This window comes from Ictalurus punctatus, chromosome 20 (assembly GCF_001660625.3).
Source record: "Ictalurus punctatus breed USDA103 chromosome 20, Coco_2.0, whole genome shotgun sequence".
Lineage (NCBI taxonomy): Eukaryota > Metazoa > Chordata > Actinopteri > Siluriformes > Ictaluridae > Ictalurus > Ictalurus punctatus.
Window position 1 is genome coordinate 18,173,295 of NC_030435.2, and position 27,418 is coordinate 18,200,712.

At 39.6% G+C, this 27,418-nt stretch overlaps 1 protein-coding gene across 3 annotated transcripts; it reads left to right on the plus strand.

Moving 5' to 3' along the window:
- The first annotated feature begins 919 nt into the window (after positions 1-919).
- sirt6 (sirtuin 6) lies at positions 920-27,001 on the plus strand. Of its 3 annotated transcripts, XM_017496333.3 has the most exons (9): positions 920-1,144; positions 3,452-3,579; positions 10,500-10,682; positions 12,809-12,868; positions 18,191-18,286; positions 18,375-18,455; positions 21,403-21,526; positions 23,688-23,973; positions 26,072-27,001. In XM_017496333.3, exons 1-9 carry the CDS (start codon positions 1,079-1,081, stop codon positions 26,200-26,202), a joined length of 1,155 nt encoding a protein of 384 aa, XP_017351822.1. In that variant the 5' UTR covers positions 920-1,078; the 3' UTR covers positions 26,203-27,001. The 3 variants fall into 3 exon arrangements, with proteins under 3 accessions (XP_017351822.1, XP_017351821.1, XP_047018537.1); XM_017496332.3 differs by having other exon boundaries at positions 23,688-27,001; XM_047162581.2 differs by lacking the exon at positions 12,809-12,868 and having other exon boundaries at positions 23,688-27,001.
- The last annotated feature ends 417 nt before the right edge of the window (positions 27,002-27,418 follow it).

Genomic DNA, 27,418 nt, shown 5'->3' on the forward strand with positions numbered 1-27,418 from the left:
TCCAAAATTACTGCAGCTTTTTCCACAGATTGGCCTAAGGCGCGTAATGTCACGTCATCACAACGCACATTCAGCCAAAGCCCTTTTCGTTTCACGTGTGTCAAACATGACTACAGCTAAAAGGTCTCATTTACCAACAAACATCACTGCAAAACAATTTGTGCAATTGCAATTTCGCCAATTCAAGCAGTTTTTTTTTTTTGCAAATAAAAGCACAAACAATGGCACAAATTGCATCACAAAATTTGAAAAAAGCCACAGTGAAATCAAGCATTTTTGGCCGAAGCAGTATAAAAAAAACTCTGTGTAATCCTGTACGGATTGCAGTGCTAATAGAAGCGCTAACCGCTTTTATTTTTACTTGCACTTTAGTGCATTTTGAACGTGTGACAATCTCAGAGGCTTTTGAACAAGTGCGCTACCTCAAGAAGTTTTCATTCATGTAAAAAATAAACCTCGTTGCCATGTTATATTTATCTTCGAATAAAATGTTAACTTTTTATGCCCTTCATGTTGTGGCAATTTTCCCAGTGGTATCGAAATTTGTATTGAATATCACTATTTTTCAAGCTATTGTCATCGAAGTTAGAAATACCAGTATCGTGTCAACACCAATACAATGACATTTTGATTATATTTTCAATGATTTTCCCAGGGAATAAACATGCAGTACTTCAGGACCCAGTTCACGAAGTCTAGAGAGCTTCAAATGAGGTTTTGGAGCGGAAAAATTACAGGATAACCCACAAAAATTAATTAAGGAATAATATACCTTTGAGTCTGAAAACACGCATCTTTTAACACAAGTGATTTTAAAAAAGGTTATTTAAATAAAATAAGGCGGAAAAAAAACTAACGGATTTTTACAGAATCAATCCATGAAGCGCGACCGAGTGACGTTTTACGCAAACGTGCACATCAGTACGCAAACTCCTTATGACGTAAGAGGAGGACCAACACAACCCTACCTAGAGCATGAAAAAACTCGCAACTGTTTACTTAAAATAAGAGCAATTAATTCGTGATTGTGCATGTTTTAACTAAGATATAAAAACTCGAGATTTAACTACGCTTTGCCATGTCTGTCAACTATGCCGCTGGACTATCTCCCTACGCGGATAAAGGCATCTGTGGACTTCCAGAGGTACCTTGTTAGCATTTTAGCTAGCGAGTATTGGCTGAACTTCAAACAGTTTACTACGGGAGTATGTAGTGCACTAGATAGGCTGCAAAACATATTTATTTCATGCGTGCTGTAGTGCACTTGACGTAGGGTATACAGAGACGATTTGGGATTGGGCCGTCATTTATTTGACCATTGTAACAAATTGAGCTTGTTGGAACTAGTATTATAACATTATACTCCGTCTATTGCACTTCAAATACAGGTAGATAGATAGATAGATAGATAGATAGATAGATAGATAGATAGAGTTTTGTTGTTCTAAATGATTCGGCAGGTAACTGGAGAGTTAGCTAGCTAATCGTACAGGAAAATAGATTTTTATCAAGCACGGTAGCAAATAACCGAATTAAATCCTGCAGGTTATTGACTTCTTTCATAAGCACGTCCACAACACTAGAGCTGTTTGAATAAATGATAACAAACCTTTAATAGCTAGATAATAAAAAGATAATATTGCTTTACACAGCGCTGTTGAATTCTCGAATCTGATTGGTCAGAAGCTGTTGATTCATTCCTTCTGACAGTAGTCCCGACTGCACTGTTTATATCAATGCGCTCGTTTCTATAGTAACAGCTAGTTCACGGGGTCTAGTATGGCGAACGATTTATATCAACAGATTCTCACTCAGTACGTTTACACAGACAACAATAATCCAATATTAACCAGATTTTAGACAATACTCTGATTAAGAAATTACCATGTAAACAGCAATTTTTAATTACCTTAATCTGATTAAAGTCATACTCTAAACACAATCGAAATACAGGTATCTCGGCTACTATAGAGTAGGCAAGTACACGGTTTGGGACGCAGCCCACGGCTTCAAGCAGTCGTCTATTTGCACGTACAGCATGACAAATAATTAACCGCACTTGAAGCGTTCGTAAAAATTGAAAATAAAAACACCCAAAATTGTATAAAGTACTATAACAAAGATGAACTGTATGTCGATACGTGAAATTCTGGAGGGAACGGCGTTATGTGGGAATGTAATGACGTGTGCCGTTAATCGATCTATGTTCTATAACATGTAAAACAGGAACATGAAAGGAGTATTCTAAAAGCGACTCATGTAAACACCTTAATCACAATATTGTATTATTCAGAGTAAGGTCAATAATTAGATTATTGCTGTCCATGTAAACGTAGTCAGTGTTTGTAATTGTTGATCTGGTGAAGCTTTCTATGAAGCGGCGTTTTAGTTAGTATTTTTGGAAGGAGTCTCTAGTGTCAGCGTCTTAGTCTGAGGTCATGCTCCTAGTTTACGATTTTCGCCATAGGAGTCTTCAGGACTGTGGGATTTCCTGAATCGAAAGCGTGAATTAAAAAAACAAGGTTGATGAGAGAAAGACTACATAAGGCTATACTATATGGCCAAATGTATGTGGACAGCTGACCGTCACACCCATGTGCTGTTCTACAAAGTTGGAAGCACTCGGTTGTATAGAATGTCGTTCTGTGTGTATGCTGTAGCTTTAAGATTTCCCTGCACTGGAATGAAGAGGCCCAAACATGTTCCAGCATGACGGTGCCCCTCTGCACAAAGAGGGCTCCATGAAGACATGGTCTGCCAAGGATGAACTCGAGTGGTCTACACAGAACCCTTGTCCTCAACCCTGCTGAACACCTTTGGGATGAACTGGAACGCCGAATGTACGCCAGACCTCCTCGTTCAGCGTCAGTTCCTGATCTCACGTGTGGTTGAATGAGCACAAATCCCCACAGCCACTCTCCAAAATCTAGTGGAAAGCCTACACAGAAGAGTGGAGGGTATTATAACAGCAAAGCGGGACTACAGCTGGAATGGGATGTTCAGGCGCCCGCAAACTTTTGGCCATATAATATTCTTTTTAAATGAATAAATAAATAAATAAATAGTCCTCCCATATTTAATTTACCATACAGTACGTAATTGCACAAATGGCCATGCAGTTGTTCCTGTACATTACATCAGAGCTACCAGAAGGTTGTGGCATTATTGCTGCTGTCTGTCCTATCCTGAAGAAAGATCTCTTTTCACCTGTTGAGCAAAGCAGGAAAACTGCCATGTGCATTCATGTAGCAGAAATCACTAAGAGAAGAACAGGTTTATTACGTGATGCAAAACATGAAAGTTTTTTACGTTTACGTGCTAAAACTATGGAAATAAGTGTTTAAAAAAATGTTTTCAGTCACCTAGCCATTTTTAGATAGACATTAGCGTCTATACAGGCTCAAGGTATGAACATCAGTCACGTACAGTTGCTTTGTTTTTAACGCTGCAGGTGTTTGATGATCCGGACGAGTTGCGAGCTAAAGTGGGGACTTTGGCGCAGTTGATCAGAGACTCGCAGTATATGGTGGTGCACTCGGGTGCAGGGATCAGCACCTCCGTAGGCATACCGGACTTCAGGTAACAGCTTCTTCAATCTTCGCCAATCAATCTTTGAACTAAATTAAAAACGTAAAAAAAAAAAAAAACACGATCTTAAGCAGTATCATATCATATTTTGATCCGTTCTAACCTTAAACTAAAGTTCTCACGCTATCTAAACACATCGGTGCGCTGATCTAGCCGACACAAACACGCTCGTGTACCTAATACTGAAAATCAAGCCTTGTAGCTGTACAGTTTTAGAAGCCAAGGAGTGATGGGAGGTTTCACGGTAGGCTGAAAAATTAGCTATTTTTTTTTCATCCAAGTATTTTTATGCAAATTTTGGGATGTCGCATAAAAAAAAAAACGCTGGATGGAAATGGAAACACCGTGCACGAATAAAATCTCCAAAATACGTATAATTACATATATTCACTAAGGAGAAATGCACATAAACTGAAAAATTCATGTGACTGCCTGAACAAATCACGTGATTGGATAATTGGCCCAGAAAAGTAAAAAGGGCGTGGAGTGAGACGCACCAGTTTCCCTGGAAGTGACGATTTTATTCTCTTGAACACATGGGATGGAAACGGTGACTTATTCGCAAATGTTTCATGCGACACTTCAGATTTCTCATGAGTTAAATTCACAACTTGGAAGGAAGCATATAAGCCAATGAGAACAGCACGTTTCTCAACTTATTCTGACTTAGATCTTCATAAGTGACACCCACCTTGTTTTATTTATTGTGTATTGATATGTGAAAGTAATGTAGAAATGCCATGGTTAAGCATCTGTTTAATGTTTAACCACTTTTAAGCCTAATTTGTATATATATTTATTTTTTAAATAGTCCATTTCGTCCCATTTATCCAGGTCTCTTTTATTAACTGGCTAATAAGGTACTATAACATAAAATAGTACCACATGAAAATAAGAAGCTTCCAAACGATATGAAGTCAATGATTTGATGTTTGACAGTATCACTGGAGCTGCGACAATATGATACGATACGAATGTTTGTAATCCCCAATCTGTTTTCGACCTATTCGTTTATTTCTTTCTTTATTTATTTTCAGACTCTGGGCTTATTTCTAATTCATGAACGATAATGGCATAGAGAGGGACTACTTTAAGTATCGGAGTCATGGGCAACTCACCAAGCTAGCCAAATCAGTTTAAAATATGAATTATTGTTACACACCAGTTGTCGTCTGTCCCTTTCTTGATTTATAATCAATCCTAATCGATTTGATTGTCGCCTCGATTCGTTCTAATGTCCCCGGAGGAAACTGTGAGGCGTTGATGGAGATGGTGTGATCACATTGAATTAATTCTGTGTAAAGGTATTGAGGTTAAAAAATATTTTATAAAAAGGACTTGGGAGGATCCCTGTCGTCTCTAGTCGGTTAATAAAACAGTATAGAAATATAATTTGTCCTGTTTTTTATTTTTTATTTTTAAGTCAATAGATGGTTCCTCCTCCAGTCCAAAGACATGCCTTGTAGATTGATTGGCATTTCCAAATTATTTATAGTGTGTGAATGGGTGTGTACGATTGTGCCCTGCAATGGTTTGGCACCCTGTCCAGGCTGTCCCCCACCTTGTGCCCAGAGTTCCCTGAGAGAGGCTTCAGGCTCCCTGCGACCCTGTGTAGGATAAACGGTACGGAAAATGGACGGACGGATGCTTTCTTGTGTCTTGGAAAAATAATGCAAAAGGTATTTAAGGTTATACCATCATACCAGTATATCGTCACACCCCTGGAAGACAGAATACTGTATTCTCTTAGATGTATAAGATTTTGGAGAAGTTTAATGTCTAACAGGTTTTTTTTGGAACGAGGCATCTGTTAAAGTATTTATTTTTACAGTGCCAGAAATAATCTATTCGGATGAATGTCTGTCTAATTCCATCATTAGCAATGAAACAGGCGTACTGTAAAACAGCATAAATAGGGGAGAAAAAAGATGCACAGAGCACGATACCTATGAGAACTCACTAGAGGGGGATAGAGAGCCTTCGTACTGTCTCTCACGCCACCTAAACACGACTTTCTCAGCTCACAGTGAGATGTTCTAGAGAAATTATCTCTCTGTTTAAAAGAAAGCCGTATTTGACGTAAAGGTCTGAAGAACGGTGGGAGCATTAAAAGGTGATTAAACAGGTTTTGAGTTGAATTCCAGTGAACAGTTTAAAGAGCTTTGTGAATCAGAGTGAAACAGATTTTTAACCATAGTCATTGTCACGATGCAGCTTTACTAATGAGTGACACCGGATAGTGCATTACAAATGGACTTTTGGTTTGTTTTGATTTGACATCCTTTGTGGTGGGGATACAGCTGCAAATGTGTAGCAAGGAAATACAACGATTCCTTAATAAATAATAATAATATATTCAGAAAACATTTAATTTGATGTTACAGAATAGACATGCAATACGATACTCTTCCTTTTGTCCACATCGTTACATTTAACGCACTCATAATGTGCAAATAAAGCTAGCTATTATACATTCTATGGCCACTTTAATCGAAAAACGTGTACCACTAAGTCAAGTGGACGGAAGGAACCAAGGACAGGAAGTGTGTGTCATTAGGCGGTGAGAGAAGCTGCTTATTTTACATCTAGTGTTCTAGCCGTTAGTGCTTCATAGGAGCAAGTATCTGTCAAGTGGAGGCAGCCTTAGGTAACAAAGGGATGGCAGGCTGTGCTACACACACGTATGCTCCTACGAAATATACACACAGGATCCTAAGGCAAAGAGAAAATAAACCCACAGAGCTGTGCAGAAATACAGACACAGAAAAGATTCTACAGCAAACATACACACACACACGCAGTTAACCTAGAATTATATATACACTGAATTAGATATTCAGAGAAGCGACCCCCCGGGCAAACCCTCGACACAAACATGTCTTCAAACCACTTTAGGCTCCAAACTCCAGTGTCCTTAGAGGAAACAATAATGACATGTAATTTTCAGAATGTCTGAAGCGGTATAGTGCTTAAAGCCGGACGAAAGTAGGTCACAAACATCTCATACGTTTGTGTCCCCAGCAGCCAGCAAGACTAAATGAAATAAGTGTAAAGCAGTCAGTATAACCTTATCTTCATGTGTAACGCTTTACCGAGATGATTATTTGTAGTAAGGGGTGTTTTATGCTACAGGTCGACCCAATACCAGTAACTAAGCCGGGCGGTACCCGCCGATAACCGAATAATCAACCAGTCGTTTTTAAAAAGTAATACTGGATGAAAAGAAACCACTCAAAGTCAAATGTTGCTGAATCTTATTACAAAACTAAACAGTACAGACTGTACTTTGAAAATGTGCAGTACTTTTTTGAAATGAAATAAAATGTATAAATATTAATATGTATCCATCCATCCATCTTCTAGACCGCTTATCCTCTTCAGGGTCATGGGGAACCTGGAGCCTATCCCAGGGAGCATCGGGCAGGGTACACCCTGGACAGGGTGCCAATCCATCGCAGGGCACACACTCACATTCACACACCTGTTCATAAACTACAGACACTTTGGACATGCCAATCCACCTACCATGCATGTCTTTGGACACACACAGGGCCACGGTGGGACTCGAACCCCCGACAATGGAGGTGTGAGGCGAATGTGCTAACCACTAAGCCACCATGCGTCCATATGAACTATTAATAATAATGTAAGTAAATAAAATATATACATCCAAACTGAACCAAAAAGTAACGCTCCAAATAACAAACAAAAATAGAGACATGCAAAATGAGTCAAAAAACACTTCAAATGACACAACAAAGTTTGTCAGTGATCGTTTTTTATTTCACCTCTGGAGGCTACTCTCGTACCGTATAACGTCACGGACCCTTCTCAGCCTGAATGTGTGGATTTTTGCTGATAGTTCCAGCAGTTTTCATAAACTTTGCATTCAGAATCCCACCAAAAAATGAATAAATCAAATCAATGTTTGAGAGCTCATTTTGAGCTCAACTAAGTCTTTTTCTCTGTGCTTGATCCTGAAGTGGGGTTTTGTTGGGCATTTATTTATTTGGGGTGGCTGTGGCTCAGGTGGTAGACTCAGGGCTTAGGGTTGTCCACTAATTGTAGCGTTGGCGGTTCGATTCCCGGCCTACATGACTCCACATTCCGAAGTGTACTCTGAACCCCCGAGTTGCTCCCGAAGGCAAGAAAGTGCCTTGCATGGCAGCTCTGCTACCATTGGTGTGGTTTAAGTGCACAGCACTCTTGAATGCTTTCTGATTAATCAGAAAGTGTTGATTGGCTGCGAGGTTTATATTAACCCACTAGTTCTAATATAGTAATAAATGTAGTCTTTACAGGGAATTGTACGGACGCTCCATGATAACTGCTTAACAAAACGGTCCGTTCTGTGCGGAGATGTTTATTGAGCATCTTTAGAAGGAGTCTTTAGTGTCAGCACGTTTTTCCAATCAGAGGTAAAGCCGTTACTGTAAGTTTGCTGACAGGAAAGTCTTCAGGACGGTGGGGGTTTTTGCGCTTTCTGGTTTCTTGGTAATATGACATACTGCAATTTTATTAAATTATAATTTTTTTTGGGGGGGGGTTATTTTATTAACTTCGAGAGAGAAGAGGAGAGGCTGGTGAGGGAACCCTGGGTAAGTGTACAGAGGAATGAGGACATGGGAGACAAGTTCATAGAGTGGAAAGCGCAATATACCGTAGCTTTAAAAAAAAACCAAAGTACTTTTGACTCACATCTACGAGAATAAAAAATTATACTTCGCAGTGTATTCAGCACCTGAAAAGGCCAAAATATGGAGAGGAATTACTGAGGTGAATTTGGTGTCGTCCATCCAGCGCAATACGTGTGAAGTGAAAAGAGAATGGTTTGGCGCAAAAACAACCAACCAAAGTATTGCTGCTAGTTGACAGAGTTTCTCTGCTACTGTAGAGGCCGAACCATGACAAAGACCAGATGCCGTGGCAAATGGAATCGTCTTATAATCCTGCTTTCATCTATCCTGTCTCAAAATATCCATTGCCTCCTGTGTTAAAATTCGACCATGGGTTATCCCCGGCTGTTCCACATTTCACCTTGTCCAGCATTAGTATTATAGTATAATTAATATCATTTCTGTTAGTTCCCCCCTCTACTCTCTGCTCCAGAAATGGCACCACAGAGGGACATTTAGTTTCATGTTAGTTGTTTGTTACATTTTGCTAAAGAGAAGAAAGAAAGCAGCAGAGGTGTTAAAGAGCGCTGTGCGCTGCATGTACTCTAATCACATCAGAATGCCGTCTCGCTCTCATTCTCAGCCTTTACTCCTGTCTCTTCCTTCTATCTTTTCTTTAAACCCTTCCCCTTTGTACTTTCTATCTCTTCATTTCTCCCCATCATTTTTCTCCTCGCTGTAGTCGCTCGGCTTCTTCTGGTTCCTACCGTTACTCTCAGAAGCTCACATCAGAAAAGCCATCTGGGAGCGAGATCAAGAGGGGACGCATGAAAAGGAGCAGCGTCTCTAAAAACACGCCTCGGTTCTAGCTGCCAAATTTGTCATTAAGGACAAGGCCTTGCCACTGCCTTCCACTTTGCTGGAAAATGTATGACCTGAATCTGTTTTTTTTTGTTGTTGTTGTTGTTTTGTTTTTTTCCATGGATTCTTAAAATGTCTTCAAATCCTTAATGTAAAAATAAGGCCTTAATTTGCATTAAAATGTCTTAAATTCACGTTTCAGAGGTCTTCAACTGCGGCCGAACCGACACCGTAAAGAAGAGTTCGGTTTCATTTTGGCTCGTAGCTTTTTCAAATGGTAATGCCGCGTGACCGTGTCGCGCTCGGAGTGTGTATGCGGCTCATCTGTGTTTTTAGAGCGGCTCGGTTCACAGTAACTGCCAGACCAAACCAAGTGAAATGGCATTACTGATTATTTCCCAATAACAGCAGTGCTTTATTCCTGTTGTACCACTAGACAGGAAGACATGTCATGCTTTTGAACCGTTTATACTTACATTTCAAGTTATAGAAGGTCCACGAGGCAGGTTAGCTCCTGTTATCACTTACATTATAAATGCAGTTGTTTCCGAAAGCACTGACACTGGAGACTCCTTCCATAAATATTATATAAAATGTCTCCTTATAGAAAACATCACCATATTGATGATTTATAAACCGTTTCCTTTGTTAAGTACTGTATTATTATTATTATTAGTAGTAGTAGTAGTAGTCTTAGATTATGCACATCATCTGCTATACATGTCCCAGTTACTATAGAAACGACAACATATTAGAAGAGCTACTTTATGGGATTTCAATTCATTTGTGGGATAATTGAAAGTTTCAGATTCATTTTGATTTATTTACAAACCGTAACGTGTTCTTTGCTATTTTGCGATCTTGCATTTCTAACTCTCTTCTAACCTAAAAGCCAGCATTTTCTAAGCGAGTCTCATTTAGAGTATGACGTGAGGAAAACATGTACAGCCTGCCCTAGTTCCCTACATGCACACAGGGTTCACCATTTAACACTCAGCAACACAACATTCTCTTCCGTTTCTGTTGTTTTATTGTCATAATGTTCAGACTCAAAGTCCTCTGTATTTTCACTAAAGATGAAAGTTTTGGCACCCTCGTGTTTTGGGGCGTGCATCGCCGTTGGTTGTGTTTCGTGCTTAACAGCTCACCATGATGCGCAGGGGAAGGGGGGAAAAAAGAGTCGCAAGTGAAACATAGATAAATGTGGAGAGATGCAGAGAGAGAGAGAGAATTAAACACATATGAGATAAGCCATGCATGATGCAATCATACAAGATGAAAATTCTAGATAGATTATCAAATTAAATCTAAATTGATTCCAGAATTACTCTAGCATGTTCTTTATTTGTGCTGAGGGGGAAAAATGTCCGAGTTTGATAAACGCTGGCCTAGAAATGTGTGTGTGTGTGTGTGTGTGTGTGTGTGTTGCTGCAGAGGCCCGAAAGGCGTCTGGACGATGGAGGAAAGAGGAGAGAGTCCTCGGTTTGACACTACGTTTGAAGACGCTAAGCCGAGTCTGACTCACATGGCGCTGCTGCAGTTGCAGAGGGCCGGATACCTCAAATACCTCATCAGCCAAAACGTGGACGGCCTTCACCTGCGCTCGGGTTTCCCCAGGTAAACAACAACAAAAATCCCTTATACATTCCACAGCGCTGTCGAGTTCTCAAATCTGATTGGTCAGTAGATGTTGTCTAGAGGTTACCCGATACAGTGTTGCTGATTAGTCTGCAAAAATCCACACCGTAGATTTTCCCGGTCGCATCCGTTGCAGCAGCGGACGAGAAGGGTCTGTATGAGAGCGGCCTCTAGAGGTGAAATAAAAACGATCACTGACAAATTTTGTTGTGTTATTTGAAATGATTTTTGCTTCAATTTGGATCTCTCTATTTTTTGTTATTTGGAGTGTTACTTTTTGGTTCAGTTTGGACGTATATCTTTTTATTTACTTTGATAATGATATTAATAAAGTCCCCTCCAGGAAATTTGCGATCGCAGAAAATGAACACACAATCAAGGAAACGCTGCAGTATTTTTCAAAATTACCGCAGATTTTCCGCAGATTTGGGCCAAGACGCACCATGTGACGTCATCACAACGCACATATCCGCAAAAGCCCACTTTGATTCAGGTGCGTCAAACATGAGTACAGCTAAAAGATCTCATTTACCCACAAACATCACTATGAAAGGTTTAGTGCAGTTGCAATTTCGCCAGTTCAAGTAGTTTCCCGCAACAATCCAAAAAAAATATAATCTACTATATAAACTAACGTATTAATAGTTTATTTATATATACATACATACACACATATTTTCATGGTACAGTCAGTACAATTTATTTTTATAATAAAGTTCAGCAATATTTTACTCTGTTTTTATTTTCATTCAGTATAAATTTTAAAAAACGTTCGGTTGATTGATCGGTTATCAGCAGGTACCGCCCAGCTTAGCTATCAGTTTCGGTAAACTCCACTATCGCTCGACCCCTAATGTTTTTTTCAGTAATTTTCTATAAAGGCAGCTCTGACAGTAGTTCCAGCTCCAACACAAATCACAAATCAAGTTATTTTAATGTGCTCGGTCTATGTTATGTTATGTTATGTTACTGTTTCTATAGTAACAGCTTACACGGGGACTTGTATGGTGAACGCTGCACATAATCTAAGGCTATTAATAAGCAGATTTTATAAAAAGCCTGCGCAGTCTAATGGATGTTAAAGTAAAGCTTTCTGTAAGGACTGTAAGCGCTTGAGCATTTGGAAGGAGAGGCTTTTATACGTGCTTTATAGGTGCTGTAACAACTTGTTTTGCGGATGTTCCACAACAAATGTATAAAACGTATGATGCGTCGTTTTATAATAAATAAAATATTGGCCAGTCTCTGTGTTATAAGACAAATAATACACTTCAGCACATGCTGTTATTGGAAAATGGTCAACTTTGGGGTGAGAGCCATAACTCCACTTCCTGCTGGGTCTCAACACACCACCACGGTGTTGATTATTGTCTTATAAGAGTGTGTCTTAAAGTGTTTTATTATTACTTGCTGACCATTTATTTTAAAATAAATAAAAAAAAGGCGCCAACCTGGCTGACAAAAGTGTAAGAAAATAAAGTGTTACAAATACATAATAAATCTTGAACAATCAAATCCGAAGCTGTGATTTGATACATAGTCTTTCACAGTAAGGACCAAGAACAACAATTGAGCGTGTGTGTGTGTTTGTTTCCTGTCTTTATTTTTTCACCTTTCCCGCTCGACTCGTACAGAAACGCAAATCGGAGTTTGATGGATTTGGATTTGATGTGTTTCGACAGCTCTCATCACTCAGATCACAGCGCTGCGTTTTCCATTCCTGCGCACGAGCTTGTGATCAGCGCTGCTTCGGGCCCTGCGTTTCTCCACCGAGGTCGCCGTTAACTCTCTCGATTATAACTCGGCAGGTTTAAATCATCTCGAGATCAAACATCCTCTGGGGCCCGAATAAAAGTTCAGCCGTTCGAGTGAACACGCGATCGTGCTGAAATGTGTTTGTGATGAGGATGAGATGAGTAGAAGCTGTCGGAATCTTGGTATTTGTATTTATTAATTAATTAATTTTTTAAGCTGCATGAACCGTATTTCTTATCTTTTTAACAGTTTTTTTTTTTCCCTTCTCTCTCTCTCTCTCTCTCTCTCTCTCTCTCTCTCTCTCACTGCATGTCACTCATCAGTATTCTCTCTTCTGCTTTTTTTTCCAGGGACCGATTGTCTGAGCTTCACGGGAACATGTTCATTGAGGAATGTGAGAAGTGCGGCAAGTGCGTACCCGTCTTCTGCCTCTCTTGTCTCTTCATCGGTGTCCGTATTTTGTATTTTCTCTCGAGGTGTTTCTCCTGCTGCGCTTCTCTTTCCTGTTTTCTCACCGTACTCCTCTCTCCTGCTGTTTGTTCATCTTCTGCCAGCACCTAAGCCCTGCGTGTATCTCTAACTGGCCTGCTGTGCTTTTTTTTCTGCTGTACCTCTCTGTCTTGCTGTTTTACACCTTCTACTTACTTCTGTTTTATCTCCTGGAAGCTGACCTTCAATGGAAATTGCTAGAATTTGCATTTTTTAAAGCTTAAAATTCTAGTTTTTTAAATTAGTTAACAACAGTTGGGGGAAAGAGTCAGTGGAATCACACTGTAGACCACAATTCTAGTATTTTTAAATGTTGAATTATGCTCAATTTAAATGGTGCATTGGAAAAAGGCTCCATTTATGAAGTGGTGTGTGAATAGGCCTGTCATGATAACTAACTTTTGGTAAATGGTCTGCACTTATATAGTACTTTTATCCCAATCATTTTACACTGTGTCTCATTCACCCATTCACACACACCAGTGGTAGCAGAGCTGCCATGCAAGGCGCTAACTTGCCATCGGGAGCAACTCGGGGTTCGCTGTCTTGCACTTCGGTATGTGGAGTCACGTGGGCCGGGAATCGAACCGCCAACCCTACGATTAGTGGACAAGCCGCTCTACCACCTGAACCACAGCCACCCAACTTTTGTTGGACGATATATATTGTGATAAACGATATTTTTGTCATTTTATGCCACTGATTTAATGCTAATATAATAGTAATGAACTTCTCATTCTTAAGAATATTCACGCATTGGAATACAATAACGTGAATTCTTTATGCGTTAGTCATTTCTCACATCATCCGTGTTTTAACGAGCTGTTCCGGAAAGAGCGCATTCACAACGTGACTTACCATTCCTGCTTCGCGCCTTACTTAAGTTCAACTTCACTTGTGCGCCGGCGTCATTTTGTGCAGACGCAAGTCGTTATATTAGTTTTATGGTATGTATACAGTTTGTCTGATTAATCTCCATATGTATATAGGATGCGTTTTAAGGATGAGTTAATTAACCCCGCTAGTAAAGCGCTCCAGTTCATTCACATTCACGCAGCTTAAGCGGCTCGATCCCCGACATTACTGACAACGACTGGATTATTTGAAACACTAGAACGATTCTTACTAGATTTTTCCTCCTCAGAAAACATTGTCGGTGCATTGTTAATATCGTGCGTGTCGTTTTTTTTCAACAGTACGTTTTCATTCAAATCGGTGCAAGTGTTTGAGACACATCTATATTTCGAATGCATAGGTTCTGCCTTCGAATGTGCATTTATTTTTATCTTAAATTCGACGAGTATTTGAAGTCCGATTTTTAATTCGACAGCCCCAGAGCAGACGTGAGGACAGAAGCGGTGCGTGCGGCTAAAATGATGGTGACCTTCATTATTATGTGAACAAACATGCATGTAAACACAACGTGCGACATCGAGGTCCGCAAAAAATGATTGAGGTCGATAACGTAATCATCGTGGCAGGTCTATATATCAATTTCTATCGGGAGCAGACCAGAAACATTGCCATGACCAGTTATTTAACCAACCGTTAATATTTCTAGTGTTCACTGGTGGACATTCACTTTAAGCTAATTTGTATGTTTGAGATGTTCGCTTCACTGATCCTTGTGCATGCAGTCATGGAAAGAAGAATGTACATCCAAACAGCCACTAAAATGTAGAATATAGCTACCATGATCTCCTACAGTAATGGGAGCTGGTATAATGGCAAAATAAATAAATATTGTGGGGGGAAAAAAAAACATTTATTTAAAGAACAAAAAGTATTGTTCTTTACCAAATTTGTGTATTCAGAATTTTATAGAATCTCCATTCTTAGTGGAAAAATAATAAAATAATTGTCATACCTATTCCTTGCTTCATGTAATCTGCAGTAAGCATTGGAAATTATATCTTGCATCGGCAGTTCTACGTTTTCCACAGAAGCCCCTGAATTTCACTGCCTCCCCCAAATTTACTTTATTTTAATAACATTAGTGTAAACAGAAAGTTTATATAAGTTGGTCCTCAAATCCCCCTGCTGCATTCTGCCTCTTATTAGAACACAACCTGTGTTATCAGCACTCGGACAGAAGTTGTTGTTTAAGACACGGTTCCCCTGAAGGCCGTTTGGAGAGCCTTGCTCAGGGTCACACAGCCAGCGGTGTGACCGCTCCTTGTTTACACCTTCATTCCCTCGGCAGCTTGACATCCTTCATCTCCTTGGCATTACTCTCTCCCACCTCCGCCAGGGTTACAGAGCTAGCAGATTACAGCCACAAACATTCATGCAGAGAGATAAGCTTTGTAAACAATTTTTTAATTTGGTATACTGTTATTTGAATCACTAATCAGCTCTTCATCGGTGTGACCTCAGCTCAGTATGCTTCTGTATGCACTATAATAGATGCGTTTAGCTCATAAAACAGCAAAATTGTACTTAAAATATATACTCTTTTACACTTTTATGGCAAAAAGAGTATACCGTGTTCTCCACTAATATTGGCACCCTTGGTAAATATGAGCAAAGAAGACTGTGAAAAATGGTCTTTATTGTTTAACCTTTTGATCTTTTGTTAAAAAAATTCACAAAAATACTCGGCTCTCGTGGATATCAAACAATTGCAAACACAACACAGGTTTATCCACAAAAAAAAAAACTGTTAAATATAGGCGTGCAACAATTATTGGTTCCCTTTTAGTCAATACTTTCTGCTACTTCCTTTTGGCAAGATAACAGCTCTGAGTCTTCTCCTATAATGCCGGATGTGGTTGGAGAATACATGGGAAGGGATCTGAGACCGTTCTTCCATACAGAATCTCTCCAGATCCAGAATCTCTCCAGCTCCTCTTCAGTTCACCCCACAGGTTTTCTATGGGTTTCAGGTCAGGGGACTGGGATGGCCATGGCAGGACATTGATTTTGTGGTCAGTTTTTTTTTTTTTTGTGTTGATTTTGATGAATGTTTTGGATCATTGTTCGATTGTTCAGGCAGAAGGCAGTCAGGTTTTCATTTAATATTTGTTGATATTTGATAGAGTTCATGATGCCATGTATCCTAACAAAATGTCCAGGTCCTCTGGCAGAAAAAGAGCCACCTCCTTATTTAACCGTGGGCATGAGGTACTTCTCCATATGGCTACCTCTCTGTGTGCACCAAAACCACCTCTTGTATTTATTGTCAAAAAGCTATATTTAGGTTTCATCTGACCACAGAACCCGATCCCATTTGAAGTTCCAGTAGTGTCTGGCAATCTGAAGGCGCTTGAGTTTGTTTTTGGATGAGAGTAGAGGCTTTTTTCTTGAAACCCTTCCAAACATTTTTTTGTGGTGATGGAGATAACTTAGTTTAGATGTAGATAACTAAGTTTTGGAGGCTTTCTAACCCAAGACTTCTGCAATTCTCCACCTGTGATCCTTGGAGATTTTTTGGCCACTCGAACCATCCTCATCAAAGTGCGTTGAGACATTATAAACCCGCGTCCAATCCCAGGTTGATTCATAACGTTTCCAGTTGGCTGGAACGTCGTAATTATTGCCCTGATGGTGGAAATGGGCATTTTCAGTGCTTGTGCTATTTTCTTATAGTCACTTCCCATTTTGTGAAGCTCAACAACCTTTTGCCACACATCACAGCTATAGTCCTTGGTCTTACTCTTATTGGTCTTACCCATTGTTATGAATGAAGGGAATTTGGCCTAAGTGTTACCTCATATTTATACCCCTTTTAAACAGGAAGTCATGGTCGAACAATGTCCTGTTTCTAGTCACCCAGTTGTTCTAAAAACAAAATATAAAATATCAATGGGAATATACTTCAAATATATATTTTTCTCATATGAATTCATAGGGGTGCCGATAATGTTGCACACAAGTTTTTTTTTGATTTTTTTTATAAACCTGTGTTTTGTTTGCAATTGTTTGATATCCATGAGAGTAGAGTATTTTTATTTATTTATTTATTTTTTCCCAAAAAATCAATCAGTTTTTTGATAAAAGACAATTTTTCACAGCCTTCTTTGCTCATATTTACCAAGAGTGCCAATATTAGTGGAGGACACTGTAAATGCCACCATGTTCCAGAGAAGATTCCATCAGGTCTAGCAGGCATATATAATGTATATACAGTCCGGTCCGTAAGTATTTGGACAGTGACACAGTATTCGTAATTTTGGCCCTGTACACCACCACAGTGGATTTGAAATGGCGTAATCAAGATGTGATTGAAGTGTAGACATTCAGCTTTAAACAAAAGTTTAAAGGGGTTTAACAGCCATTGTTTACAGAGTCCCTCCATTTTCACCGTCTCAAAAGCTGTTCATGGAAACTCTCGATATGATTGCTTAATTTCAAATCCACTGTGGTGGAGTACACAGGCAAAATTATGACCTGACTGTATATAAGTGTGTAGGTAAGTGTGTTCAGCATCACATAATATCCCTTATTTCCCCTAATCAGTAAATAAGTCTGTTAAAGCCAGTGGGCCTTGCAGCTGTCAAAGAGGTTTATTATCTAAGGAATAACATGTGCCAGATCATGCTGTGATAGGAAAATAATGCCCTTGGAGGGGGTGTGTGTTATTTTCATTTAACTGGAGTGTGTTATTGCACTTATACCACAGGGATTTGCCAATGATTACTGTTGTTATTGTTGTTGATTAACAAACAACACAAGTCAACATCTTATAGTTAGATTCAATGTTGTGTGACATCCGAGAGACAAGTCAGTTCCTGTTCTCATCTACGTTATAGCTGCAATAAGCAGTCATTTCCTTACCTGTGTCTGTCTCTCTCTCTCTCTCTCTCTCTCTCTCTCTCTCTCTCTCTCTCTCTCTCTCTCTCTCTCTCTCTCTCTCAGCCTGTCATTTTAAGCGTAAACACCTCCTGATCAATCACATTCCAGTATTCAACCATGCCGCGATATAAACAAGCTTGGCACATATATAATTCGAAAACAACCTTGGAGGTGTTTACTTCCACGTTTGCTGCATTTTCAGGGCATACACGTGGTCTTTACATTTGTGCAGAAAATAAAGTTTTGTTAGTTTTTTTCCCCAATGTGGCGGAAGCAAAAATGCCTCGCTGCTCAATATACGTTATTAGAGTAATCAGTCTTTTACTGGAACATCCTTTTTAGGTGTTCTTTTCTTTTAAATGTCTGTGTTTAATTGGCTGATTTGCTATGCATTTTGAGCATTCAGGTATTGACGAGGGCATTGCATTGTGGGATTTGGGATTTTGCAGGCAGTATGTGCGCGAAAAGATAATTGGGGTCATGGGACTGAAACCCACAGGGCGCTACTGTGAAGGTACTCGATCCAGAGGACTCCGAGCCTGCAGGTGAGTATGTTCACACCTGTCTGTTATTCATTTGTGTGTGTGTGTGTGTGGTTCAGTGCATCTGATCTTTGTCTTTGCACTTTGGCAGAGGGAAGCTGATCAGCACTATTCTGGACTGGGAGGACTCACTTCCTGACCGGGATCTGAACCGTGCAGATGAGGCCAGCAGGTACGTAAAAGAGACAAGTCTGTCTCATTGGACACTGGACATGGCCAGGCTTTCACATTTTAATCAGGTGACACTTGGACTTCATTTAACAATCTATGATATTTTCATCAAATGGTGAATCAATACAAGATGCAGTATGTAAGTAAGAGTAAACTGAAGAGTACTTACGGTTAATGCGACTTACAAATATGTGAATCCGTCTGTCCGTTCAGACTAGAATTAACGATACTCATCTGTTTTTTTTTTTGTTTGTTTTTTCTAGCCATTTCACCTTTGTTAAAAAAACTGAAAACAGACTGGCTATGTAGTTTTCAACCGATTTATGAATTAGACCCGGAAATTACCGCTCTGCTCCACGGTGTCCAGTGAAATTTGAGCTGCTTGTTCTACATCACAGTTGGTTGGTGTCTACATGACAAACTGGCATCGATTATTAATTATGTAATATTTCAAAATATGTCAAGCTGGAATTGAATCTACACCCTAGCTTTCGTGATTCGTAATTGCTTTTATTTATTTATTCCCGCCATCGAGCCATAGGTTCCCGACCCAATGATCGGAAATTATATTTTTCTCATAAACATGCAGAAAGCATTGTAGACCTCTGAGACAGAATTGTGTCAAGGTTAGAGTTCTCACGTTACCAAATATTTCAGTAGTTGGTACCAATACCAGTAAAATTCCACGGTACACAAAAACATGCTAATTGAACAACGCACTATTTTATTAATAAAGTTAAATATTAATATAAAACGTATTTTTTAAAATGCCATTCTGTATACTGTAAAGTATATCATTATTAAAGCTACTAGAGTTCTCCAGACAAGAGCAGAAATGTTTTTCTGACTCACTGATATTAAAGACATAAACAGTGCTAGCCACACAGCTATTATTTTCCAACACATAAATTTCAGCTATATCGCTCATCAAAAAGCCTCTGATGTGTAAAATTAGTGAACCTTATCATGTCCTCCCATTTATTTCACCCCAATAAAAGTTCAAGCATTAAACGGTTAATAAGGACTCCTGACCGTATTAGCGTTAAACGCGTGTATGCTAACATTAGGTAAGCAAAAACGAGAACGTTTTCTTGCAATAGTACACTCCAGTTAAACTACGCTACAACATTCATAATGCAACCGCTACCATCATTTTAAACTCACCTGCTTGAATAAATACTGCGGTTAAGCAGCCGGTCTTCCTGAATGCACGGTTAATCTATCCGCACGTAAATACTAGAGGCGCTGCTTTTACACGCTTAGCGGTAACGGCACCGAAAGCGGAAAATGAGCGTCTGAGAGGAATACATGTATTTCGCCTACTATATACTTTGTCTTAAAGTTCTCATACAATAGATTTACATACATCCAAGGTCAAAAAACACTTTCATGTGCTCGTAATTTAAATTGCAGTGTTACCTTTGTCCCCCCCATGTCAAAAAAGACTCGTTCAATGATCCGTTCTAAACGATTCATTCTAAACTGCTTTCAGAGAGCACACTCTGCTCTGATTGGTCAGATGTCCCAGTCTGTTGTGATTGGTCTACTGCTGTCAGCCTGTGTCAAAAAGGAAACGCCCACTACCATAACGAGCGTCAGCTCAGTCTGTTTGCTAGCAACCGATGAAGACCAGAGGCGGGGCTTTTTGTTACAAACCTACATAGGTTAGTACAGGAAGTAAGTCTGGAATCACTTAACGACTCGTTTCAGCTGTTCTGAATCGGTTCTTTCTTTTGGGAGTCAATAACTCCGTTTGTCCTGCGCTTTGATTTTTGAAACTTTGCAGATTTTTTTACATTCACAAACAGCTCTATAAACAAACTACATGAAAGGTGATATGTTAAAAATCATAATAGGTCCGCTTTAAAAAAAAAAAAAAAAACACGTACGTGATTCTGAATACAAGTAACTTTTCCTGCGTAAATGTTGACGTAAGATCTTGATCTTAAGTCGCCCACTCTGAATATAGTCCACGGCCTAGAAAACACGGACGTGTTTGTTGCAATTGACTTCGTTGAACATCTCTGGGGAGACCTGAAAATAATACAGTGACGCTGCCTATTCAGCCTGGTTATAAAACTTTGGTATTGAGACCATGTGTGAGACACTTTATCCCATAAACCCCAACTGTTAAATCAACAGATAAAGGCAATTCAGTGTAAAGAGAGAAAAAAGCTTCTCTTGTGGATTGTTTTCTAATCATTATATTCTACACATGCACAGGATAAAACGTTGTCCTTTTATTTCTCAGACATCCTATATGTAAATACTACCAAATAGTAATACGAAGCAAACGGGCTCCTGCATGCAGCAGAGACGTCTGTAGTACAGCCACACGCTTGTACTTCGGGAGAGGCGGCCCCCAGGTTGTTATGGGTTGGAAATCTTATAGTGGAGATGGAAATTCAAATACGACTGGAAAATATGTCGGGTCTAAAAATAAGAAAAAGGTGCTTTGGGCACACAGAATCGAGCGTCTGGCTGAAAAATGATTGATATTCTTGCTCGTCAGAACAGTCACACTTTTAGAATTGCAGTACGGCCAATCGAGATGCACAGAGCAAAGGTGACTATTGCAAGTTGAAACGACTTACACTACATAACTCCTGACCTCTATTTGAAGTGTGCGGACTCTGTGTGTGTGTGTGTGTGTGTGTGTGTGTGTGTGTGTGTGTTCTGACAGACAACTCTATATGAATGAGTGTGCCATAACCATATGTGAGGGTCATTTAGAAAAATATCTCTTGACCCAAAAGAAACTACATTTTATTCAAGCTCGTGTGTGTGTGTGTGTGTGTGTGTGTGTGCGCGCGCTCAAGATCTTTACACTCAAGCAGCTCAAACTGCAGCTCTTCTCTCATGTTTCATTCCGCAAGAAGTTCAGCCAATACATTTCAATTTTCATGCAACAGAATGATTTCTTTCTGTGCGTGTGTGTGTATGCGCAGACGAGCTGACCTGGCTCTTACCTTGGGTACATCTCTACAAATTAAGCCCAGTGGTGACCTGCCTCTTCTGACCAAACGTACCGGAGGCAAAGTGGTGATAGTGAACCTGCAGCCAACCAAACATGTGAGTTACCATGCACACACACACACACACACACACACACACACTCTCTTATTAGATGGGTAATTCAAAGCCAAGCCGGTGAGTATTCTCTTGATTTCCCAGTGTCTCCAGATCTTCACGCGTTCCTCAGTCATCTTTCTCGATCATTCTAATATTACTGTATATTTACAGGCAACTCCAGAATATATCGGCACCTCCCGAGTCACATTTTGAGATTAAATACACAAAGATGCTGTGTAATTCTTTTCAGACATGACCCTAGAGCTGATTTCAAAATTATTGGCATTGTTATGTTAAGTACTTTAGTGAATCCTTTCCCTACAGAGAGTAACAGCAGCTTTATGTAATGGCCCTGGGTGTGTTTATTTATTTATTTATTTATTTAATTAATTTATTTATTTATTTATATTAGGGATGTAATCGAATACAAATCCATTATTCCAAATGAATATATAATGTTCTAAACAGATACAAATATACGTATGAATAAGAGGTGCACTATTTTAATTTTTTTTATTTTTAAAATACCAGCCTGTTTGAGACTAGAGATGTGCATTGGATCCCACAGGACTCAAGTTTTTACTTTCATGCCACTGTTTACTTTCTAGTGGTTAGATGTGAAACTGGGGGTGTGAGCAAGTGGTCAGATATGAAGCTTGTTCATCAGTGTGATTCACTGTGTGATACATTCACAAGGTTCATTCGTTCATCCTTAGTAACGTCCTGGTCAGGGTTGCGGTGGTTTAAGTTCGGCTACTACAGAGTGTCCCAAATGTCTCCATACCAAGGGGACTATGTACACCAGCACGACGTCAGTCATGCCCTCATCAGTGGATGCTCGTGAACGTCCACTTCTTGGTCACTTCCAGTCTTTTTGTTTACAAGTTTGGCAGCAGTGTCATGTGTGTGTGTGTGAGATGTGCTCGTCATGTTTCCTGTTGAAGACTTTCACAACCTCGCGACAGCTTCCCGATCCAGCCATGAGAACGATTTCAATGCGTTCTTCTTTTGTCAAAAGCATTCTTAAAGAAAACAAAAATGTGTATATATAATATAAACTAAATATGAAAAATTTTGGAAGATCTTTTGCTAAAAAAGTGTTCATTTCCCAATACGGATGGAGACTTTTGGGACACCCTGTAGTATATACTATAAAAATAAATAAATAAGGTATTATGAACCGGAGTGATGTAGCTGAGTTTGAAGGACTGTCCATGCTGACAGTGCTGGTGTAAACTTCTTTTTTTTTTTTTTTTTTTTTTAAAAGAAGATATTCTTATGTGAAAGATTTTCTTTTAGATAAATGGTGGATAGGCTTAATTGGTTGAGTGAATTTTTACCCATACTCTCAAAGGGTGCCAATATTTCTAGAGTTGCCTGCATCTGTTAACTCCAGAACGCCGATCTGTAAGTTGGCTACGTCCATAAATTGTCAGCCTAAATAGATTGAGTAGCTCTAAAGCTGTAGTTGTTTCAGCGCCTCACGCTGAAACTATTCAGCCCTTAATCCTCCGATTATGTCATGGGTCAGACATGTTATGTCTCGGACAAGCCATAATCATAAACGTTTACTGTTTTAAGCTGTCCGTTGCTGTTTTTTGTGTGTGTTTAAACTGTGGAAGTCATTTTGACCCATAACATAAGGAGTATAACTCATTTTTTCCCCAAATTATAGTCGGGTTAACCCTGTTATGAGTGTAGATTGTAGTTTCTGTATATGATTCAATCATTTTTTTCTTTATTTGGAAGCTTTTTTTTACGTCACACCACAATTTTCCGTTGCAGCCTAATAGTCCAAATTGGATTTGTTTGCGAGTAATCTCATCTGAAGTGTAGAAATATTACAGGACTTTAGTCACGTTATGTGTTTTTATGAATGTGCCTCTCAGAAGTCTTCGTGATCAACAAAACCGAGCAATTCATTCACACCCCAGGTTGATTAGTGGAGGAAATTCAGCATTTCTGCTCTTCCTAGGAGGGGGAGATGTCCAAATATTTTAGAACCTCGAATCCATAAGACTTAGGAAGTGTTAGGAAGCGTTTTCCTAGCTGTATGTAGTATCTAAAAACAGTCAGGAGAAGTGAAATTACAGAGCTTAGTTCTTGTCTTAATATAATAAAATAATAGTGTCTAGAGAGTAACACTGTTGCATTATTTCAGGACAAGCACGCTCAGCTGCTTATCCACGGTTACGTGGATAAAGTCATGGGTCAGCTGATGAAGCTCTTGGGCCTGGAGATCCCAGAGTGGGCGGGGCCAACGCTGTGCGAGTTCTCGGGCGGCGACGCGGACATCCTGCCCTACGGCGCCTGGAAAAAGGAAGTCAAGATCGAGGTGAAGATAGAAGAAAAGAAAGAACGTGGGGTGAAGAGGAAACCGCCAAAGAAGGACAGTGATGGAGGAGTCAAAAAAGAGGAAGATGAGGGACTAAAGAAAACATGTAAACGTGAGGTTGTGGGGGAGATCAGTAGATCCGAACCGGTCAATGAGCTTAACAAAGTCAATGACAAATCCAAGACTGAACTCTGCTCTTCTTCTGTGGGTGAAGCTAAAAAGCCACGGATTGACACTCCATCTTCATAGAACTTTTGGGTTTTTATTTTTTATTTTATTTTTTATTTTATTTTTTTTATTTTTTTAGGAATCTCAGTGTACAAACCAGCAATACAATCTCAGGCATATTCTCTACCACATCACAAATCTCCTAGGCAACCAGTGTGTCTTAAACCGGCTTTTACACTGTACGTTTTTCATCCCGGTTTTGCTCTTGGAGAGCAAAATCACACATGCAGTCCCCTCCGAAAATATTGGAACAGCAAGGCTAATTCTATATTGATTACGCTGCACGCTGAAGTCATTCGGGTTTGAGATCAAAAGACGAATACGAGACAGAATTTCAGCTTTCATTTCCTCATATTTACATCTAGGTGTGTTTAAACAACTGAAAAGATAGAACTTTTTTCTTTTTTTTTTTAAACCCAGCTATGATCAAAAATATTGGAACATGTGACTGAGGTTTTTCTTGCTGCCCAGGTGTGCCCTGCTATTCCAATACTTTCGGAGGGGACTAACTCTAGAATTATTTGGTCGCGAGTTGAGATTGGCCGTTTTGCAGGACGCGTAATGTGACGTCCTCACTGGTGGGCGGTTTAGTGTGACAAAAGACAGCCGACGACAAAGTTATGGCGGTGTCAGAAATTTTCTTTATAGAAAGAAATAAAAAAACTCATCTAAAAGCCATCAATGGGAGGACGGCAAAACTCCGTGGACAGTTAAAGTGCAGTACTGCCTAAAAACATGATAAAACATCCTTATTACCTCATGCTCGCGTTAAAGGATGTTTTGGTTTATATGAGGCCGTTTTCTGCGTGAGCCCATATCAAGCTGATTAATGATGTAAGCAGAGTCTAGGAATTTTCTTTAGTCACAGGTCTACCGTTAGAGCTATCTTGTTGTATAATCTGACATGGAGATCACACGTTATCACACAGTGTGTTATATATTTGATTAGGATCACCTTGTACAATGTGACGAGTAATAATCTTAAATGATTGGCTTTACGCCTGTAGAAGACGAAGCTCTCGTCCTCGAGTGCATAGTGAAACAAGGTGCGAGTTGCATGCACAGACTGATACGCCGTTGCTGATCGCAGTGTAGAGAGTCTTGACGTGCACCAGTAGCTACTCACTGATGTTACATTTAACTTTGTATAAAGCGTAAAAGTTTACTTTGATGTAGAGAGTCCTGCTAAGCTGTTTTCGAATAACTAAAGCCTGGCTGATTTCTCCTTCTATCGGGGTCTACCGAGTCAAGTCCAGTTTCGACTCTGCTGAGCGAGCGAGCGAGTAGGAAGAGCGCGTGTCACGGTGAAGTGCGAGCTGAAGTGCCGTCACGCTTAATAGTTTCTCGGCAGCTTGCGCTCTTATTTTAATGACCGCGCTCACTGACACTAAGTGTGTGCACTTAAGTCAGCCATCCTCACACTCTGGGTTAAACTTACTGTTTAAACACTGTGGCCTGAGCTTTGAGAACTGACAAAGGTGCGCACAGTTTTGTTTTATTTCATTTTTATTTTGTTTTTATGTTGCACGTTCTCCCATCATATTATACTGGTTACAATGTGGTTTACTTAACCAATGCTACTTAAGACGAAAGGATTCTTTTTTTTTCTTTTTCCTTTTTTTTTATTTTATTTTTTTTTATATAAATACACTCCATTTATACCTACTGCCACGACACACAAAGCCCCGCCCCTAGCAAGGGAATATTGCTTGCATTCGATTTACCTCAGAAGTGGAAAGTCAGAGCTTGGAATTGTCATTTCTTCTTAAATTTCTGTAAAGTACATAAAACACGGACGCCTCCACGTTCGTCTGTTTTTTAGTATACAAGCTAGCCAGGTAACTGTGATGAGTGGAGTATATTTACCTCCTCAAAACAGCCAACTCTCCAGACGATGTTCTAGATGTTGATCGATCTAAAAGGCAAATATGTTGATTTGATGTCCTCAGAGTTGACGGGGCGTTTTCTTTTGGTTTTCCTAGTCGGAGTCCGGGAATCACGATTTACAACCTCTAGTTGTATGAGGCGTACGTATGCACAGCTTCCGAGATATAGAAATCAGCCGTCGGGAGTGTTTCCACCACAGGAACCAAGGAATGTTTCAGGAACTTAAGAACATAAGGCATTCCCACAAGAGGAACCAGGGCCGATTATATTTCCTGCTCCAGGAGTTACAGGGATGTACCTTACTCTACTAAACATCAACGATCCATCAAACAGTGACCAGGGACAAACGATCTTATCTGGAATATATATATACAACAACTGTATGCAGCTAAGAAGTGCTTGTTTGTTTGTTTTTTTCGAAGTGGAGTGGCACACCTGGCAAAGCAGAACGATTTAACAAAAATGTGGTTTTTGCACAGGAACATGCATACATTCTTCTAGCGGTAAGGTCTAAACAAAGTCGAAGCATGAATTTTAAAAAGCTTCCTTACTGTGAACATACTCAGTCATCAGTGCAACAGCAATAATGAACCACAACTTTAGTCTCAACCTCCTCCACAGTTGCTGTGTTATATTTGCAGCAGGTGTTGTATTTGTCACATAGTTTGCACCACTTTTTTATTTTTTTTTTACATTTTATTTTAAATAACGGTCCTGGTTCCTTTAACGGGGTGAAAAACGCAAACCAGGAATGTTGTAATTCTTGTGTAGGAAAGTTTCAGAACACTTTAGTTCCTTAAGAGGCTCCTGACACAAAACGTACCGGTTGATGGTGGGAAACTTCGGAGGCCCGGTTGTAAGGCTGCGTTCTGGGACTGAATTATCCTCGTGATGTGACGTGCATGTTGGTCGATAGGAGCTTTGCTTGCTCACCGGACAATGGAATCACATTGCCTAACTAGACAACTTTAGCTATTTCCTTTCAGTGACATTGTGTTTTTCTAAAAAAAAAAAAAAAAAGAAAAGAAAGAAAGAAAAACATTTTAAATAAAAAAAATCATGTGAGAGGTAAAAGTTTTTTTTAATAATAACCAGCCTGTGTTTGGAAATAAATCTCTTCAAAAAGTAAATGATGTCTTAGACTGAATTGATGTGTGTGTGTGTGTGTGTGTTTTAGAAACAACCCAGACAGCTTAACCAAATCAGAATTTAATTTAGCATATCGAATTTAATCTAGGTCAAGTAAAAGACGCAGCCTTAACAACACCAACAAAAGCAGGTGATTTCAATCAAAACCATTGTGAGCTGTCTGCAAGCAAAACCCTTTTTTTTTTTTTTTGCAAAGGAAAGGGGGTGCAGCATTTCTCATTTCATCCCCACACACACACACACACACACACACTCCGCTGAAGCAGGGTCAGATTGACTGCAGTGCTCTCAAG

Excerpts from the sequence above, each read along its gene's own strand:
- sirt6 (XM_017496332.3), top strand. The coding sequence starts at position 1,079 with ATGTCTGTCAACTATGCCGCTGGACTATCTCCCTACGCGGATAAAGGC. Across the intron at positions 12,869-18,190 it reads GAATGTGAGAAGTGCGGCAA|GCAGTATGTGCGCGAAAAGA; the intron begins GTGCGTACCCGT and ends GGGATTTTGCAG. Across the intron at positions 18,287-18,374 it reads AGAGGACTCCGAGCCTGCAG|AGGGAAGCTGATCAGCACTA; the intron begins GTGAGTATGTTC and ends GCACTTTGGCAG.